The sequence below is a fragment of the Dasypus novemcinctus genome, chromosome 19 (assembly GCF_030445035.2).
Source record: "Dasypus novemcinctus isolate mDasNov1 chromosome 19, mDasNov1.1.hap2, whole genome shotgun sequence".
Lineage (NCBI taxonomy): Eukaryota > Metazoa > Chordata > Mammalia > Cingulata > Dasypodidae > Dasypus > Dasypus novemcinctus.
In genome coordinates, this window is record NC_080691.1 from 48,112,716 (window position 1) to 48,133,418 (window position 20,703).

At 53.3% G+C, this 20,703-nt stretch overlaps 1 protein-coding gene across 5 annotated transcripts in view; it reads right to left on the reverse strand.

Annotated features, from left to right (window-relative positions):
• The window catches only part of CABIN1 (calcineurin binding protein 1), a 130,691-nt gene that overhangs the window by 43,941 nt on the left and 66,047 nt on the right, over positions 1-20,703 (reverse strand). For all 5 annotated transcript variants that reach the window (XM_058281739.2, XM_058281740.2, XM_058281738.2 and 2 more), the window contains 2 exons: positions 8,522-8,704; positions 3,214-3,545 (listed from right to left, as the gene is read on the reverse strand). In XM_058281739.2, the coding sequence (XP_058137722.1) occupies positions 3,214-3,545; positions 8,522-8,704 (515 nt within the window). The remainder of the gene's footprint in view (positions 1-3,213; positions 3,546-8,521; positions 8,705-20,703) is intronic.

Consider the following 20,703-nt stretch of genomic DNA (forward strand, 5'->3'; position numbering starts at 1 on the left):
AGGGCAAGCTATGTGGTTTCAGAATCCTGTCTTCCTAGAGTTTTGAGGTTCACGGGAAGCAAAACCAGCAGGCAGAGGTGTGTGTACCTGGTCATATATAAGGAAAATGGGCAGAAGAAAGATTGAAAAGAAATAGTCCCAATTGTTCCTGAGAGCTGCCTGAGGAGGGAGACTTTCAGTGGTCTGTGACTGGGAAGATTCTGCCGCCCAGGGGACATGTGGCAATGTCCAAGACATTTTTGGTTATCACACTGTGGGGTGCTCCTGGCAACTAGTGGGAAGAGCACCCTACAGGGCACAAGACAGTCCCCCCCACAGGGAGTTATCCAGCCCCAAAAGCTTGTGGTGCAGTCCAAGCCCAGGAGGTAGGCATGTGGCTCCTTAGGAGCCTGGAAGAAAGAAGCTGGGGCCGAAAGGGAGGCCACTGCCGCAGCGAGAGCCCCACAGCACTCAGTACTCACTTGGGTACCGTGTGTCCGTGGACACCTTCTAAAATGGGAAAAAAAGTATGTATACATTAAAAGTTCAACATAGGACCACGCAGACTTTATCTCCTGATTCAAACATTATGAGAACCAAAGCAGGACACATCCATCTTGAGGCCAATCTTGCCTTCTTCCTTTCCCATGCACGCCACACCTCTTCCAGGGACTCAGCTCTGTCTAAATTATCCTGAACCAGACTTTTCCCTAACAGCCCTGCCACAAGCAGCACTCTGGCTCCCCGTGGCCCCCTCCACCCGTGTTGACCATGTCCATGTGCCATGGGGCCACTGGCCACTGGGTGAAAGTAACCAAGTGTGTATTCTCTGGCGTCCTCCTGTGGGCTTCTCCCAGGCTGCGCTCGCCACCCAGGTGCCTCTGGGTCACGCTGCAGCTGGCCCAGGGTATGGCACCCCCCTTGCTGGTTCCCACTCTGCTCTCCTTGTAAATTGCCCCTTCCTTAACCACCCTTTAGACTGTCAGCCCGATGGAGTCATCTGTTCCCTGCCGGGCTTCTACCTGGCAAAGCCCTCCTTGTTCTCTGCCCAGCAGCCCAGGGGTCTTGCAAGCTCATAGGCCACGGTGTCCCTCCTCCCGCACAACCCTGCGGTGGCTTTGAACCTCCCTGAGAATGACAGCCCCTGGCCCCACTCCACCTAACATGGCCAGGTCCGTGGTCTGGCTCCCAACCCTGACCACCTCCTTGACCATCTGCTCCCTCTGCATGAGGCTTCTGGCTGGTTCCGTTCCCCCCAGGTCCCTTCCTACTTCGAGGCAGGCATGGAGGCTGGTGTGTCCACATCCTCATGGCCAGCACCCTCCCTTGGTCCAGGTGCCACACTCCCCCCTCCACCCCGTCCTCAGCTTTAGTTTTCTCCCCAGCACACGCTGCAGCTCCCATCAGGCGGGTTTGCATTCTCCCTCCCGTGTACACACTGGGGCTCTGTGGAATATATGCCACACCCCAGCACCTCCAACAGAGCTTGGATGTGACAAGCACTCAGTGGACAGAACCTGCAGAAGCGTGTAGAGAACATGTTGGAAGGAGGCACACTAAGAAACAATTCTGGAATATCGTGGGTCATGGGACTATGGGGCAGCTGTGGGCAGTTTGATTCTGTTTCCCAAACATAAACAGTGTTTTTTGTAAATGTCAGCTGCTGGCAAAGGCTCCAATGCACACAAGCTGTTTAAATCTGCATCTCTTTGGGGTCAGGGTGGGGAGCGTGCCACCTTCTAAGTGAGGATCAGAAAACTTACTGGCCTGTATGGGGCAATCTGCCCCCTAAAGGCACAAAGTATGAGGCCGGGTGACTTTGAAAGTGTGTAATTAAGAGTAATAAACTGAGGAAAGCATTGAGTTTTCATTTTGCAAACCAGTAAAGCTTGACAAGGCCATGGCCGGTGGGGCACTGCTGCTGATAAAGATCTCAGAAGGAAATGCTGGGTCTTGGCATTGATTTGGGGTGGGGGGCGGGGAGCACTCTTATGTCTGGAGAGGGGGAGCAAGAACTCAGGACGATGGAAGGGGCCTGCCTGGGGCTGGCACATTCAGGGGGCCTGTCTGCAACCTGCCAGGGTCCTGTTGAGATTGGTGTGAAAGGTGGACTTCAGCACTTCCCACTGGGATGCCTACGCATCAAAGGCCCTCTCTAACCTGCATGATGGCCAGTGTTTGGAGGGCCCCTGCATGAGCAAATGGCAGCACAGAGCACTGGGCTCCATGACAGGGAGTATGAGGTCACAGCTTGTCCGCTGGGTCCCTGTTCTGGGCTTGCACCTTAGTGTGAGCTGCCTCAAGTAAAAGGCCATGATGCCTCTGCAGATCACATGGTGGCACGGGCTTACAGGCCCTCCCATAAGAAGCCACCTCTGCCCAAACACAAGTCCTAAAGCAGACATTGGGGTGGGAAGTGGGATTTGATGGGGCTGAAGCAGCCAGGCCATTCCTGCCACGGCTGTCCCCTCGTGCTGTGTGGACAGCCTGGAGGTAAGGTAAGGCCTGCCCAGCAAGGCTAACCAGTGCCGTTCTGTGCTCTGGAGTAGCGGCCTCCATCCCATCAGAGACACGTGCATGCAGGGGCCTGACTGCCCACAAGGCCGATTAGGCTTGTCATCGACACATGCCTCCTTCCTCACACCAAAACCTAGAGCGCAGGGGCTGCCTCCTCAGTTTACGGCTGACAAGCCCTAGAGGCAGCTTGAGAAGCCTGCGCAGGCAGCAGGGCCAACACTGGAAGATTCTGGCAGGCCCATGAGGGCTGAGGGTGTCCACTCTCCCCCTGCTAGCACCCCACCACTCACACCAGGCCAGCTCAGAGTGGGCTTGGAGTAAACATTTCCTGGGTCAGCAAAACATCCCAATGTCCCATTAGCTGCTGTGCAGCCACAGGGAGAAGGTGAATATCTGCTCACCATCCCCAACCCAGGGGGGTGGATCAAGGTCAGGAGAGCAGAGGTAAGGCAAGGCCCAGGGCACAGTGGTGGGGAGGAAGGTGAGGCCTGGGACAAGCAGGGCCGTGGGCTGCAAAGGAAGCAGGAGTTCTGGGGCTCCACTGAGGATGCCAGATGAAGGTGGAGGGAGGAGCCCAGTCTTGGGAGGTCTGTTCCACTTTTGCTCATGCCCCATGCCCAGGGCGCCTCCCTGGTCCCTCCCCTCCCACCTGGGTCCTGTCTCTAAGGTCTGCTGAGCTCCTCTCTGTTCTGCTCATGGCCTGGGCAGCCCACTTACCTGGTGGGTCTTGCTGTAGGTGTAGAGGAAGGCCAGCCGGTAGAGGCTCTTGTAGTGCTGGGGGAAGCGGCTAAGGCACAGGTGGAAGGAGGCAATGCACTGCTCCGTGAGGAACTGGCGCTGTCCCTCGGGGTCGGCTGGCAGCCCCAGGGGGAAGGTCACAGTCTCCCCTGCAGCCTCCCCTCGCTTCCTCCCATCCCATGGAGAGGGGGTGGGCACTGGGGGCTTGGCCAATGTACAGACAGAGGCTGAGGGGTCTGTGACAGGCTTCTGGCTGCCTGGCTCTGCTGCCCGGAGTCCTTCCACGCTCTCCAGGGACTCTTCTGTTTTTCCTACAGTTGGGAAGAAGGAGAAGGAGTCAGCCTGGCTTCAGGCCCTGCCCAGGAGGTGGTCAATACCAGCAAAAAAGAAGTGGGCTGGGGGGTGGGGGGAGGGTCATGGTCCTGTCACTTCGGAGATGGCACAAGGTCCCACTGGCAAGTGGCAGAGAGGGCCAGGGGCTGCAGTGTGCATGGTGGCTATGAGCTGGGTTCTAGGTCCCCCTCTGTAGTCTGTCCCTCACTTTGGCCTCCCAAGGCTGTTCTGCCTCCCAGGAGTGAAGGGACCTGGAAAGCTGCCCACGATGGGCAGGTGCTGCCACTACCACAGCATGGAATCAGACATGGTGTGGAGGGCCCCTATCCAGCAGGACCTACTCCTCAGACAGCAGCACCTCAGCCCCAGCGCGCCTGGGCCCCACCTGAGGGAGCTCACACTGCGCACCCAGCCCTGCTCCACCAGAGGCCACGGGGCCAGATGCAGGGGGAGAGCCAGGCTGGCTGGGTGGAGGTGGGAAGGCCGGCTGGGATGGGAGGCTGTCTGGCCCAGGGCCCCTAGTACATGGGCGTCTGGCCTACCCTGACAAAGGAACCAAAGAGGCTGGCACCACCAATTCTGGAGCCGGTCAGCACTGTGAGCTGAGCCCCAGGCTGCCCTTGGCAGTGACACCTTTTCCCTACCACAGCAGCAGCCAGGAGAGGGTTGGGGCCATCAGGGCAGAGACAGAGTGGGAAGGGCCCAGGCTCCAAGCTCTCCTCAGGCCAAGTTAAAGCATAACCATGCTGTTACCAAGTATGTGTCAAACTTGCCCCCACTGCTCTTCTGAGCGGTCATTGTCTGTGTTCCCTCTCAGCTGCAAGACCAAGCCCAACTCCTGGGTGCCCTCCTGGCCTCATCCTCATAACCTGCCACCTGCAGCCTCTCCCTCCACATCAGCACCTCCATGGTGCTGCTCCTTCCCCACCCAGCCCTGGTCCCTCACCTTCATGACTCAGTACTCTGCTCCAGCGTCCCCTCCCCTTGCAGGCTCCTGGCTGCAGGTGTGGAGAGCACTAGCAGGCTTGCCTGTCTGCCAGCATAAGCCCACAGCAGGGCTGACCTACCCTTGTTGTGTGGGAGTCTCCCCACACCCCACTGCCCAGTGGCTGGCCTTTCCCACTGTGTGAAGCCTGACTGAGCAAATGAGTGACACAGATGCCCATACCACGCTATGCTCTCCTGAAAGCTTAGGAGCTGCTTAGCTTCCTCACATATCTACTCCCACCTGACGGCAGTGGCCACCCACCCCTCTTACAGGAGTGCTATCACCTGACTCAAGAGGGGACTAGGTTTCTGATGTGTTCAGTTCAAAGGCGCATTGCAAATGTGATCCCACAAATGCCATCTGAGCAACGGCTCTGGGCCCAGCCCTGTGTGAGGCACCAGGAGACAGGGCAAGAAGATGAAGGGGCAGCCTCCCAGGGGTCCAAGTAAGACAAACAAGACACACTTCCTATGGAAAGCTGGAATAGGGTCACAAATCAACCCGAAGAGAGCTGAGAATGCCCGCCTGAGTACAAAAAGAGAGTGGAGAAAATAGCAACCCCAGCATAAGCTGAAAAGTTGGGTGTGTCGGGGACTGGGTGGCCCTAGAAGGTCCTGGGGGGTGTGGCCTCCCTGAGTCCCTGTGAGGCCACAGAGAGTGTGTCCACTTCATGGTATCCCTTCCCCCTGCTGAAAGGGCCTCCAAGGCTTCCCCTCCAGCCCCCAGTAGAATGAAGGGGTTAGGGACATAAACCAAGCCCCACATGCTCTCCCAGCCAGACATCCAATTCTAACCCAACTGGGGCAAGCTGAGCAGACTTCCTCCCAGTGGTGGAAAGCTGCCAGGCGTGGGGTCTTGGTGAGCCTGACAGCTAAGGCCCATGTCAAAATCTGCCCTGGCTGTAAGACCTTGGGTCTCCCTCTCGACTTCCAGAACCCTTTTACCCAGACCCCAGTGGCCTGAGACAAGAGCCCAGGCAGGGTGTTGCCCCACAGAGGGCAGGAGACTGGACAGGCAGGCAGTTGCTTCCACCCACAGGTCAGCTGCCGGGTCTGTCTGTGGAGAGGCCTGCTCTGGGCAGGAGCCCCTGACTGGAGAGGGGCAGGACCAGCATTCTCAGCCTCTACACGGCCCCTGCATGGACCACACAGACTGACACCTCTGCTTTGGGCCGCACTGGGCCACCCTAAGAGAGAGCACGTGGTGGAAGAGAGCAGAATTAGCAGAGCAAAGAAAAGCTGTGTTTAGGTGGTAGAATTGTGAGCTTTTTTTTCCCCCTATTAAAAAAAACCATATTTCCTGTGGTGGTGTTCACATTTTATAAGTGTTTTTGAAGCTCTGACCCCTGAAAAGGTAAGCTTTGGGCAGCCGTGACAGGTACCCCTGCGGAAAGCCTCTTTGCTAGAACAGTAAAGAATGGAATGGGGCAAAGGCAGAAACTAAGGGAGGGGGTAAGCCTCTGGGAAACACAACAGCACGTGGTTGCTGGATCACACACTGCCATGGCCAGGTAACCCAGGACACCAGGTAATATCAGAGGGAGCGGGGGTCAGTCTCCCCTTGGCCTCAAGGGTGGGCAGGCTGCTCCCTGCAGTACCCAGTGTCTGGCAGACTCCAGGCTACGTTCTCCCTGTTGCTCAGCAAATGAACCCAAAAGGCATGTGGGAGGCATGTGCCTGATGCCCTCAACCAGGGAGAGAGGCATGGGGGCACACTAAGGGCACACACTTGGTGCTGGCCTGGGTGTTGCACCAGGGCCTGTAAGAAAGCCAGGAGCAGCTTGAACCCTGGAGGCCGCAGTGCTGCCCATAGAGCACCCACCCCTGGACAAGCGCTGCTCGCCGCTGTCTACTGGGCCCAGGCAGAGAACAGGCTCCCTGTGGACCTCTACTCCCGACGGCAAATTTACCCACTTCCCCACCTCAGTTACCAGGAAGGCCATGATTAGCAGGAGGAACAGGAGTAGAGCAAGATGCTTTGTTTCAAGCCCAGCAGCTATCGAGGTGACTTTCGGGTCTTGTGTTTTGTTTTGTTTTATTTTTTCAGATATCTGGACTGGGGCTTGAACCTGGGACCTTGTATGCAGGAGGCTGGCATTCAACCAATGAGCCACTTTGGCTCTCCTGAGTTGTATCCCTCATCTGTTTGCTCATTTTCACTCGTTGTTCTTTTGCTTGTTGTTTGCTCATTGTTTTGTTTTCTTTAGGAGGTATCAGGAACCAAACCTGGGATCTACCATGTGGGAGGTGGGCACTCAACTGCTTAAGCCACTTTAGCTCCCTGCTCATTTGTTTTTACTCATTGTCTGCTCGTTTTGCTCATTGTCTGTTCATTGCTTGTTTTCTTTAGAAGGCACGGGAACAGAACCCAGGACTTCCCACGTAGAAGGTGGGCAATTAACTGCTTGAGTCACCTCCAATCCCCTGTGGTTCTAAACTAACATTCTTTACCAGCTCCTCCACTGTCTGCTCTCCCATTCATTGGCTCTGCACAGAATGAGTGAACAGGTGGGATGCTGCTTGTGGGCAGAAAGCTCCTGCACAGGCTGGGCTGATGAGAGGCAGAAGGTTACTCTTGGCTCAGGAACCCCTACCTCCCCCTGCCCACCCCAGCGAGCCCCAGAATAGAGAGAGGGCAGGTGAGGACAAGAAGAACCCACAGGTGGTTCTGGGCTTGACAGTTCAAACAGCACAAACTCTAGGCCTTGTTTTCATCGAATGAAAAGCCATCTTATCTTTACAACTGGAAACAAAGAAGAATGGTATTACAGTGTTAGGAGCATAGGTTATCTTTTCTTCCCATTCCCAACTTCCAAAAGCATGTTTACATGAGTTGTGGAGTCAACCTTGGTTTTGAAAAGCACAGGACCACCTGGTGAGAAAGTGGAGTAGTGGCCTAATCTCTCCATGCCCACTTACCTGACCCTAACTGGGATGCCTTTCCCCACCAAGAGGGGATGCCATCTTTACCCCCTTCCCAAGTCACGCCTGGGGGAGGTTGGCAGGAAGCAGAGAGTTTACAGAGGCCTCTCCTAATGCAGGGCTCTGGGTCTCTGGCCAGGCCCACATGTGAACTCTCTGACCTCGATCCTGCCATCGTGGGGCTGTGCAAGGACTTTGGGGGCTGATCTCAGGCCTCTGGGATGGGCAGGTTATCATCAACCCCACCTGGACCCCTGTCCACCCTGACAAGCAGCCTGGGTGAGGGGTCAAGAGTGTAGGCTGACCTTGGGTGAACTCAGCCTCTCTGAGGGGAAAAGCAACAGTGCCTCTTCCTGGGTGGCTGGGCGGCCCGTGCCTGGCACAGACAACGGTCTGGGGGTGGGATTGTTTTTACTGCTCAGCAAGCACCCACGTGCTTGGCCCGGGGCCAGAGCAGGAAAGCTTCCAAAGCCCAGTGAGCTAGCCAGCCATGGCCACAGAGCAGCATCAGTGACGCCCGACCTACCTGCTGGCTCCCAACAAGGAGTCCTGGGGACCCTGAGAAACTGGACACATCCTGGGGTTAGAGTAGGTACCCCAACCCTCTGAAAACAGGGAAATTGTCTTAAAGGCCTGATGTGATCCAGGCAAAAAAACTTGACATTTTTGACATTCAGGATCCAATGAGTCTTTTAATAACCATTTATCAAAAAAAAAAACAGGGAGCGCTGGCAGGTATGGTCCCGAGCTGGCTGTGGGGCCATAACAATGACAACAAGCGTCCCTGAGTGCTTACTATGTGCCAGGCACTGTACCGGGTACTTCCAGGGCCACCCTGTTAAATCCTTGCCCTCCCCCATAGGACCAGGCACTGGTGGCACCCCATCTCACAGGGGAGGGCAGTGGAGTCCAGAGAGGTGAGTGCCTCGCCTGCCCACAGTCCCCGGACAGTGGTGGAGGTGGTGGGAGGGCAGAAGCCAGGCAGGACCTGGTCTGCTGCAGGGCCACACGAGCACTTCTAAGCCACCAAGCTAAGTCTTCATACCTCTTTCGTCTGTGGCCCCCTGCAGGTCTTTACTGGTTGACCCTGCCTGGGAACTGGGAATGGGTGGTCTCTTCTCAGCGTAAGGCCTCCGGGAGGCCTCCAGTGAGCTGGTGGGCTCATTGAAGAAGTCCTGCGTTGAGCTGGAGTCCGAAAGTGCCACGGCTGTGCTGTCCTGGCTGCGTTCTAAGGGGAAGGGAAGGGAGAGAAAAAAGGTGGCTGTGTGAACCCACGCCACCTCCAATATGGCAGGTGTCCCCAGGAAGGGTCATCTGCAGAGGGGATGCCCGGGGCACAACTGTTGATGCTGCGGAGCCAGCCTGCCCTGCAGGCCATCGAGTCACTCACCAAAGGCACCAATCTCCATGGCCAGACTTCCTGGGGTCCCTCCAAGCACATTCCTGGAGCTCCCCCAAGCAGTTCTGGTACAGGTTTAACAACTGGCTCTCAAAGTCCTGATATGTAGCATTTGTTTGTTTCCCTAGAGTAAATACTCCCACCATGGCCGATTTCAAGCTACTGAATGTGGAGTTGGAAAGAGATATGCAGTGGCAACCATTATAAGAAGATTCCTACCACACAGAGAGGATAGACATAAATAACTGAAGCAGGTAAGGATTCCACAAAGATTTGTTGCTGAAGGCCGAGTAGGGTCTAGATGAGAGTATAGCACTCCTGGGAGTTGCAGACACCAGGGGAGTTGGCACCCATTAACTGGCTCCTCTCCCTGGATCACCAGCAGGTGGCTCATGAGAAAGATGAGGAGCAGGGCAGGGTGAAAGGTGGAGAGATACTTCAAGGGGATGCAGGCCTCCGTGAAGGGAGTGCCACAGCTATGGGAAAGGCCAGAGGCCTGGGTCGTCCTCCCCTAAGGAACAAAGCCACTGGTGAGACCCACTGCAGCTGAGGAAAGGGGAAAAAAACCTTCTACCCTGGGGGACAGGCATTTGGTCCTTCTTCCTACCATGGGAAGGACAGATCACTGAGATGGCTTCATTCCAGAGACACAGGACACTCAGCCTGCCTAAGACTGAGGCTGGACCAAGAGAGCAAAGAACCAGCCCCGTCCCTTACCCCAAAAGCACCAAGAAACAAGCAAAGCAGTCTACTGCCTGGAGATGGGCAGGAACATGGGTAGAGACCCTTCCTAAGGTGCACATAAAAGGCCTAAAGTTAAAGAATGAGCTGGAACACTGAGAAAAATTTTCTGGCAAACCAGCCCACACTCTAAGCACAAGGTGACACTAGAGGAATTTGAAGTCTGCAGTGCTCTGAAGGTAACCAAAGCAAGAACATAACCCAAACCCACCTTGACCTCTGATAAGCCTAACTCAACTTCCCATTCTAATAGCCTGGAAGCAGGAGAGGGAAGTCCATTTTAGGCATAAACATCACTTACTTCAGTCTCTTCTATCCGACACATGATTTCTGGCAGTCAATTAAAAAGAAAAAAAAACACAGGGGAAGGAAGGGGAGGAAAGGAAAGGAAATTCAAAGATAACAGAAAATGTCCATTGTCAAGAAACATAATAGTCAACAGAACCAGACTGTCAAGATGTTGAAATTACCTGATAGAGAACTCAAAGTAACTATGATTAATAGCTGTGATTAGTAACATTACAGCTCTAGTGAAAAATACAGACAATATGCATGCTTAATTGACTCTCAGGAGAAGGATGGAGACTACAAGCAAGAGTCAAATGAAAATGCTAGAAATAAAAAACACAGTAACAGAGATGAGTCCATATCAGGCTTCTCAGTACACACCACACAGCTGGGGGCAAGAGCGAAACCAGAACTTGAAGATAGGTGAAAAGAAATAATCCAAACAGAGAGAGAAAAAATAAAAACAAATGCAGAACAGAACACCCAAGAGCATCCAAACAACCTAACATACCAGTTGGAATTCCAGAAAGAGAGAAAAATAGGACCAAAGAAATATTTTACCACATAATGGCTAATAAATTTTTTAAAAATAATGAAAGACAACAAATCACAAAAAAAACCCTGCACCAACCAAGCAGGATAAAGACCTCTAAACACATTAAAAAATATATATCACACCTAGACATATCACATTCAAACTGCTGAAAACCAAAGATAAAAAGAAAATCTTGCAGGCAGCAGGAAAAAAAGACACATCAGATATAGAGCAACCATGCTAAGAAATAAAGCAGACTTCTCATCAGAAACTATGCAAGTCAGACAACATCTTTAAAATGCTGAAAGAATAAAAAAAGGCGACCCAGACTTCTATACCCAGTGAAAACACTTCTCAAAAAAGGAGACATTGCTAAATGAGTATGGGTTTTGGTTTTTGATGACAATAGTCTGGAAATAGATAGTGGGAAAAGTTCCACAGTATTGTCGATGTACTTGATGTTACAAAATTACCCATTCAAAATGGTTAAAATGGGAAAAACATATACAAGCCCACTTTTTAATTATTTAGTTCAAAAGATTACTCTGTCAAATCACTGTAAACATTTCTAAATGCTTACTCAATTTCTGTACTTATCTTATGACCCAGTAAACAGTCTGCAAACCAGTACCACTCCACGGATGACACTTAGAGTAGCATTGCTATACAAAAGTTTAAACACCAGGCTGATCTCTTGGTTCAGAGCAGGTGGCTAGAAATAAAAGTGATTTCAAATTCATTCTCTAGACATTGAGAAGTTAGTTCAGAGATTCTCTTTCCAGAAAGGAGAACCATGGTAGGGATATGGGCAAGTGTGGCTCTGGACTGTCTGGAGAGATTGTGGCACCAACTTGCCAGGTTCAGGTACCAGAGAGTGAGGCTAATTTAACTTGGTTTAAAGCTAGGCCTGGAGTCCTGTCCTACCTGTCCTGAACTTCCCGACAATAACTATAGCAAGCCTGGCTGAAGCTACCTCCCTGAATGAGATGAACAAAGGGTTGTCTATCAAAATGAACCGGGAGATTTCATAATTTTTTTTCTAAGTTCTTTAGGTAGAATGAATATGAGATCAGACACAAGCTTGGAGCTACAAACAATGAAGTTCCCTGGAAATGGTTAAAGGGGTGGTACATATAAAAGATAATTTTTCCTTGTTTTAAATTGCTCTAAAACATCATCAATGGTCTAAAGCAAAAGTAACAGCAATGAAAAATTAGTAGCAATGTATCATAAGTTAATATCATGTATTCTTAAAAAAAAAAAAGGGAGCCAATGTAGCTCAGTGGTTGAGTACCGGCTTCCCACACATGAGGTTCTGGGTTCAATCCTCAGGCCTAGTACCTCTAAAAACAAAACAAAACAAAACAAAACAAAAAAAAAATCATGTGTAAAAGTAAAATGAATGGCAACAAGAGTACAAAAATTGGGAGATTCTTCTACCACAAGTGAGGTTATTATTTGAAGACTGCAATTAATTAAAGATGTGTTCTGTAAAGCCTGGGGCAACCACAACATTTTCAAAAAAGAGGTATAAACAATAAACCAAAAGTGGAGCTACAATGGAACCATAAAAGTCAAACTTGTTTTGTCTTGAACTGTGTATACCTGAAGGGGAAGTTCAATGAACTAGGAATCAAGACAGCTCAGTTAGTTCCTCTTGTGTCACTTATCAGTGGTGTGACCTGGACCTAGTAAGTCCCTTCCCCAATTATAAAATACAGCTATGAATCACCTCCAAGAGGTTCAGGCGACAATGGCTTCTGGGGACACAGGGATAAGGGCAGATATGGTTCCTACGGCTCTCCAACCTTTGCTCAGCTGCCTTAGAACCTGGTATTGAGTGATGCATTGGTGCACACCAGACAATTGCCAGGAGCCTACTGGAAGGGCAGGTGCAATCTATCCTAGAGGGCAAATTACCTTGCTTTTCTGGAGAAGCAGCAAAATGTCAAGTTGTTCCAACAAAGTTGGAAGCCTGGACTCTGAAAGATCCAGGCTACTTGAGTTAAAATTCTGCTGTCATTACTAGTACTGAGTACCCGTGCAAATGCCAATCCCTTGTATGTCAAATCAGGATGACCCAAGGACCTCCTCCATAATATTGGTCTGAAGATTAAAGAAGTCAGTATGTATCAAAGACTTGAAACAGGCCCGGCACTCAGGTAGCATTCATGAAGTGCTGGCTCAAATTCAACAGTACCATTGCAGAGACCCCTGGGCTTGTACTATCTATCATGTCTCAAATTTTACATGACAGACTTAGTTCAGAACGAGCAGAGGGTTTCATTTATGCCGTATGGATGGGGTGAGCCCCACCACAGCCTGCGTTCAGAGCTGCCTTCAGAGAGTCACTGCCGGTGACTGGTGGTCAATGAGGGAGCCTTACTCCAAGGCTTAGGGTAGCCCCCTCCATCAATATCAGCTGGCCTGATGGAACAATGCGAAAGTGGGACTGCAGGCAGGCGTGAGATCCCTGAGCTCCAGGTCTCCCGGGCTGAACCACCCCTAGCTGCCTCCATTTTTACAAGGGCAAGGGGATCACCGCAAGCACTCAGAGGGTGGTGGGCAGGCTGGCAGACCTCAGAGGAAGCCTCAAACCAGAGACTCAGAGTAAGGGGACTGTTGCCCTTAGCACATTCCCATCTGTGGGGAAAAAGAGGGAGGCTGCAGCAGGGCACAGCAGAGAGTCTGCACTCAGGGGCCCCAGACCCATTTGCCAACCCCAGACCTGTATTTGGGGGCTCGGTGACCTTGGCTGAGTGAGTGTGCTGCCCTAGGTCTCAAGTTTTTCCACTAGGGAATAATGATTGTCACTGCCCCTGCCTCTGCCCAGACACACACAGGGCCTGCCTGGTGTCTGGAACATGTGGGTGACAGCCTAGTGGCCTGTCCTGCCTGGCAGCACTGAGTCTGGCTCTGGCCAAGAGAATACCAATGGCTCAGACAACACTCTTGAGGCCTTGGTGTCTCTGGAAGTCAGCAGGTCACACGTGTGCAGGGCAACAAGTCGCCTGAAAGCCAGACCAGGGCACGCTCTCCTTGGCCAGCACTCAGTCCAGCTGGCATTCCACATGGCTGAGGAGCAAAACTTTGTCAGGCAGCTGGCCTGGCTGGGGCGACCTCACCGAGAAGCGGCCTACCAACTCACAAGCTCACCAGCTGTTGGGCTTGTGGCTGAAAGGAAATGCCAGTTGGATGGAATCTCAGATGTGACCACCATGAAAACAAAGAGTTGGCTTCAGCAAAAGGACAGTGTCCCCATGTGCTAACACGTTCTCAAGGCTACCACAAGAGAAACGGCGCATCCACCAGAAAGTGTGGGGAAGGAGCCGCATAAGAATGGTGTGAGCCAGTCAAGACTGTGCTCTGCACTTCAGGGACATTAGCCCCACTGCTACACAACCACCAGCCAGGTGGTGACAGATAGCCCTGAGTACCCATTAAGTGACATCGATAGCCATGGCCGCCATAGATGGCAGAGAGGAACTAAGAAGTAACCCAGGTTTTACACTAAGAAGCAGGTCAAAAGAACACTGGCTTTCAATTCTTTTATATCTGTAGGATAAAAAAGATGAATTAGAAGTTCACAACCACTGTGTAACTGGGCAGATGGCTCCTCACCTCCCCTCTTTCCTGGCCAAACCCTCTTCCTGGGGCAGCTGACTGAGGACCTAAGTAAAATAACAGAACACCAGCAGGCAAGGTTGGCTGTCGGTGTCACAGTGTGTGACATGGACACTCTACCTGCACCAGCTCAGGGGCTGGAGATGGGACAGGGAGGATGATAGCGCACAAAGGCCTGAGGGAAACAGCTCTTGGAGAACACAGGGCCACCTGTCCACCCAGTTCCTCAGTCAATGGAGCCCAGGGAGCCAGCTGGACCAGGTAGCAGGAAGGGCAGGAACCAGCAGAGGTGAGAGGAACCTGGACTGCTCCTGCCTTGGGAAGTTTGTGTGATGGGCAGGAGAAGGGGGGACACCATTGGTCCCTCTCCTCTCAGTTCTCAGCAGGTCTCTACCATCTGTCTTCTCTCTGGCCCTGGGCCCCCACCCAGGGAAGGCCCTGAGCTGTGGAAGCATCTGGGCCAGCATGGGCACATGGCCACCTGGGGTTGGCAGGCACTGGGGCGTGCCAAGTCCAGCCCTGGACACCCACCCATTGCCACATGCTCTTGCATGAGGACTGCTTCTCCCCGATCCCTCTCTGCCTGACTCCTTGGGTGGCTGGCTTTGGCCTGGCCTCAAATACCACATCACTCCCACCACTGCACACAGGCTCTCACACCACAGCAGACCCTGGGAAAGGATATGGGGAAACTGTGCGTGTCGGAGGCTCCAGCTTGGGGAACATGCAGCTTCTGGGCTGCCAGGAGCTGAGCTCCCAGTCCCGACTCCAGGCCCATCTCCTCTGCGAGGCCATCCCTGGGTGTCCCAGGCCTCATCTGGGGTCCTGAAGGCCAGGGTCCCAATGGGCTGCCATCCAGCTTTGTAACTCTATGTGCTAATTACCTGAGGTGTTCCCTCCGCCCCTAAATGGGACCCCTGGGACTACCTCAGCCCAGGATTCCAGCCCCAAGTCTCAGCAGCTACGAACTGCCTCCTCAAAGGAACTGGCTAAAAGCCACCAAGAAAGGAGGCAGGCGCCAAGTGAGCAGGTTAGAGGCTGGCCCTGACTGTTCTTCTCAGAATGCTCTTTTAAATATCTGCCCCCACAAAACCTGTTCATACTCAATCATACTGCCACTGGATTATAAACATTTCATTCTCTCACTGCCAGTCACTGGAACAGTGCACATCTATGCTTCTAGGCCACTGCAGCCCTTCCTCTCTGAATTCTACCAGGGCCACGCAGCCACAGCCAACTGCTAGCGATACCTGCCCGCTTCTACACATTGCCACCTCCATTCCCAGTTGGGGCGGGGGTAGTTGCAGGGCCAGCTGCAAAGGAACGAGGGGTTCAGGGTGCAGAGGGAAAGACCCCCTCGCCTTCCAGAGTGAGGGCAGAGTCTGCACTCTGAGCTTTTCCTTTGTTTAAATTTGACTCAGATCAAAGCATCATTCATTCTCAGGATTTCTGTGCCAGCCTTTAAAGGGCTCTTACAAGACACAAGTGGCTGGTGTGGCTTTTAGAAGGAGGATGTTGTTTTAAAAAAAAAAATCTCCACTTGCCCAGCAGGAAGGCTAGAAATCATTCACAGCCATTTCTTCCACCAGCTCAGTTTGAGGAAAAGGATTTGTGGCTGTGCCATCAAAAACTACAGCAACTCTAATGGATACTGAAAAGATCTCATTGCTCTCCCCACCACCAGAAAACAACAGCCTTCAAAGAACTATGAATGTGGCCTGAATCACTATCTTGAGAAATCCTTCAACTGCACAAAGCCGGTCCCGGTCAGTCTCTGCCGGCCACTGCAAAAGGACCTGCCCAGCTAGAGGGAGCTGGTGATTTGGGACGGAGGTGCCACTGCAAGCCGAGGTGAATAGAACGGACACCCTGGAGACTCTGGGGCCCAGGAGAGAGGCTGTGAGATGCAGACACACAGGAAGCTGCAGGGGGTACTGGGTTGCTTTCCTTGCCACCTCTGCCCACAGGCCCGGGCTGACCCCATGCTCTCGGACAGCAGTGCTGCCTCACCTGGACCCTGATGCCCAGTCTTGGCCTCATCACGCATCATTCTGATCCCCAGCCCAGGCAAGGCACTGCCAGGAAGGCCTCAGGGCAGCTCTGGTCATGTTCCTAAACAGAGGCAGGTAGGCAGCCCCCACACCAACGCCAGGGGGAAGAGGAACAGCTCTGGGGAGGGTGAGGTTGAGAGACCAAGGTCCCACAGTGATCCGTGAGGTTCTCCTGGGAGAATCTACGTGGCTCACGGCCAGAAAGAGACCCTCTGAGGGCACTCCCTACTGTCTGTCCCTTTGACTGGCTGGTCTTTCAAGCCCTGCCCAACTGTCACCTCAGCATACACCATGTGCCTGTTCGTTCCCTCTGCTCTCACCCGAGATAGCTCAGCAAGTTTCTGTGGAGGTCTGCCTCCTCCATGAAGTCTTCCCAATGCATCAAACCCTCATGCTTGCTCCCTCCCTGGGCTCATGGCATTCACTCTGGTGTGAACCTCTGCCCTGAGACACTGCCTAGGGACACAGCAATCCAACCTGGCAGGCAAGGAACAGGTCTCCTTTATCTGTGCTTCCTCTCCCCCCAATCCTTTCCATGCCTGGCACACAGCAGGCGCTTATCAAATGCCATGACAAATATGTTCCATAGAGGTTTTAGGAAAAAAAAGGTAAGAACGGAAGAGAGAATAACAAAGGAGGTGCTGGGCTCTGGCCTCTGACGGATGGCCACCCCATCCCTCTAAACACCCATCACCACCCTGTGGGGAACAAGCAGACAACCTGAGCTCCACTCTGAGCCTGTGCCACCTTGAAAAGGTCCCAGTGTATGCTGATATGCCCCTCAGCCTTGGGAAGGGAGGTGGGGGGCAGGGACCAGCTGGATCTGCCCCCAGGACTTCCTGCCCCTGCAGCAGCCCCTGCCCTCTGCAGCCTGGACACCATCAACGAGCACAGGCCTTAACTCAGAGAGTTTCAGCCCCTTGGTACAATCTGCAGTTTTATACACTGTCCATGTAAAGATAACTGGGTATCCCAGGGTCGGTTGCCTTTTTTCAAAAAAAAAGCAAGAATGAGCAAAGCAAGGCACAAAAAGGATTAAGAAACCTGACAAACAGGTGGGGGCAGTGGAGGGGGACCGTCAGCAGTGGGGAGACGACGGCGGCAGCGGAAGGCAAGCACATGGAGCACACGCTGCCAGTCACAGGACCGGCGGACCACGGAGGAGCCTGAGTCCTGGGGGAGCAGGGGCTGGCATGCGAGCTGCGCCGAGCCCTGAAGCGAGCCGGGCGGGGCAAGCAGAGACAACGCCTTGAGAGCGAGTGTGGTCAGGTCAGGGGCAGCACGGGCAATGCTGGCAGAGGCCGTGTGGGGCGAGGAGGTGGGGATGAACACACAGGGGACACTGCGTGGACAGGACACAGCACGCGTGGGACACAGCATCCACCAGACACGGCACGGATGGGACACAGCACACACGGGACACAGCATACACTAGACACGGCACGGATGGGACACAGCACACGCGGGACACAGCATACACTAGACACGGCACGGATGGGACACAGCACGCACGGGACACAGCATACACTAGACATGGCATGGATGGGACACGGCACGCAGGGGACACAGCAAGCACGGGTCACGGAACAGACAGGACACTGCATGAACAGGACATGGCACACACGGGACACAGCACACGTGGGACATGACACGGAAGGGACACAGCAGGACTGTGATAGCATGAAAGGGATGAAGATGGCCGTGCAGGGGGGGTTGGCATAGGGGCCCTGTCTCAGCAGGAAGTTCAAGTCTCACCAGGGCCTCATACCCACCACCTGGTTTAGGGAGGCCTATGAGGTCCCCGCTGGCTGTGGTCACATTGTGAGTGAGGCAGCGTGGTGGCACCTGCATCCACAACACCTGCCTCCTGGGCTCCCATTCTCTGCCCCTTGGCTTGCTTCCTCGCTCCCTGTAAACTCTGACACCCTGTCAAGTCTTGGCTAACCTCTGCCCCTTTGGAAAGGCCTCCCCCCCACCAAGAGGCCAGGCCAGGTTTCTTTGGGATGGCAAGCCTTTCTTTCCTGGTGCTGCTCTGGGTTATAGCCTGGTCCTTGGCCCTGTGATTGACTGGCTCAAGCCTGATCCCGGCAAGAGCCTGCCTCCAGGCCTGGCCAGGCTGTGCACCTGGCACCGGGCTGGCTGAGCGCCTGGATGGGCCGGACAACAGGCTGGCTGAAGGCGTGACCCCCGACCACCTGTGGAGCCACAGAGTCCAAGGCCCTTTCTGACTCCAGCACAGAAGTAACATGGAGTGTGACAGACAGTGAGGGACTTTGTCAGCCCAACAGAAGTCTGAGGACACATCCCAAAGGCCAGCTGAGCCAAGTCAAATCCTGTAGCACCCTGCAGCCCAAGTCTGCCTCAGAGGAGCGTTTATCAGAGAGCAGAATGGCTCAGACCAGCTGGCACAAGGAACCTTCCTAGACTCTGGCTCACCCCAACTAGACAGGCATTCCCGGGAGGAGTTGCTATCTTCCCTCAGGGCTCATCTTCCTCACATGCTGTCTGCAGGGTGGTTATGAAAATGAAAACATGCTACTATATTGTGGGCACCCTTCCCAAGCCCAGGCAGGGCCAGCACCCAGCTGTTGTGAGTGGGGACCTAACTGCACACACGTGCACACACACACAGACAGGCACACACACACAGCATGGTCAAGCACACCTGTGCTCACGCATGTGCACACACATGACATGGTCACACATACATGCGTGCACACACGGTGGGGGAGAAGAGTGGAGAATTTGTGCAAAACTCTCTCCATGGCGCGGGTTGAACCCAAGTAAAGAGAAATCACTGGGAGCCCCTTTAAGGCCACAAATGACTCCCCACGTGATATTTGTTTCCTGGTTAGGAAGCTTCCACGCTCAGATTTCAGCACTGCAGGCAAATTCTTAGTGAAGGGTAAAAGGGAGAGGTCAGTCAGACCAGGGAGGAACCGCCAGGGAGGACAGCTGGCAGGGCCAGTGAGACTCTGTGACCATGTTCTCACTCTCCCTTTCCCTCACTCACAGCTTGGACAGAAGGCCCTTCCTCAGGCAACTGGGGTGTCCTGCCGGCTGCACTGAGAGGGGTCAGCTGTGACACCTGGCTGGGGTGGGGTCTTAGAGCCACCTGAGAGGCCAGGCCTACAGGCTTTTAACCAGAGCTGTGAATGGACAGAAGGAAGTGTCATCCCTGAGGCGGAGGATATAGGGCCTGAGCGGGATGGTTCTGAGAGCAAATCTGTGAAGCTATCTAAATTATACCTGGAAAAGGTTTCCAAGTATTTCCCAAACCTTACACCAAATAAGAATTGACTCCAGTTGCTCTCTGGTTTTGCGGAACAAGTGTAGAAAAGTGGCGAGGCAGCTCTAGTATGGGTTTGCTAACCATGCTACAAGAAATTCCAACCCTTGGCTTGCTGGACCCTCACTGAAGTGGCCATTAGCCAAGGACAGGTTTGGTAGGAGGAGACGAAAAAAACGAAACACCGGCCCACTCAGGAACTAGGCCTCAGTATACACAGTGAACCTTCTTTCAAGGCCCTGCTCATGGCTGTTAATAGTGCGGTGCAACTGAGGCTGATTTGGCTCCAGAGCCCAGGTATCTACCTCTTAAGAAATACTGCCCACTCCTTCCCTCAGCTCTGCCCCTGGCCTGGGAAGGACCCCACTTAGGAGGCCAGGATGCTGTAGCCCAGAGCCAAGGCCTTTCCCAGAGAGCCTGCATAGCTGCTGACAGGGCAATTCAGAAATATGCCATCTCTGGCTCCAATGCTGCTGGGCCACTAGAGCATTCTAAGGTCATGCCTGTTTTGGGGGCCAGGGTGTTTTCCTGTTATAGACCCTGCTTACTTGGGCATGAGGAAGAAGATGGTCCTGAAGGAATCTTGCAGCCCGGCACGGGGCAGAGCATACAGTGTGGTCAGGGGGTTTCCTGGTCCACTGGGCTGGAACTGGACAAGGGGAGCCAGGAATCACTTAAGAAACTTTTTTTTTATACCACCATTAAAAAATTTACAACCCTCAAAATTAAACTTGAACTGATTAGCATGGCTCCCTCTGCAAACTTCCAGAAGGGGTCATGGTGATGTTGGCATCCAGGACATGTGCTGTGCAGCACCGCCCCCCAACTCCCTGTGCCCCAAGCCCCGTGTAAGGACCCTCACAGCACTGGATCATGTGTGCTCGTGGGCAAAAGCACGGGCATGGCTGGGCTTTAGGTGCCCAGTGGCCTAAGAATCCCCCTTCCTGGGAACACCTGCTTCCTTTCTGCTCTGCTCCTGGAAGGGAGACATGACAGGGGGGCATGACATGGCTCCGTGGCCCAATCTCAGCTGGAGCCTGCAGGGCTGAGGAGAAGGGTGTGGACATCCCCCCACTCAGGAGGCCACAAGCAGAGATATCCAGCACATGGACACTGGGGGACACTTCTCTCTCTTGGAACCAGCAGCATTGTGCTCAATCTTACAGGAAGCTCCTGACAGAAACAAGGAGCAGGGATTTGTTGCTAATGTGTTACCCACCCCCCCTAACATTATCAAGAGTAAAAGGTGGGAACAGGGTGGTTTTCCTGTTTAACTTGACTCAGTTACAGAAGAGACAAA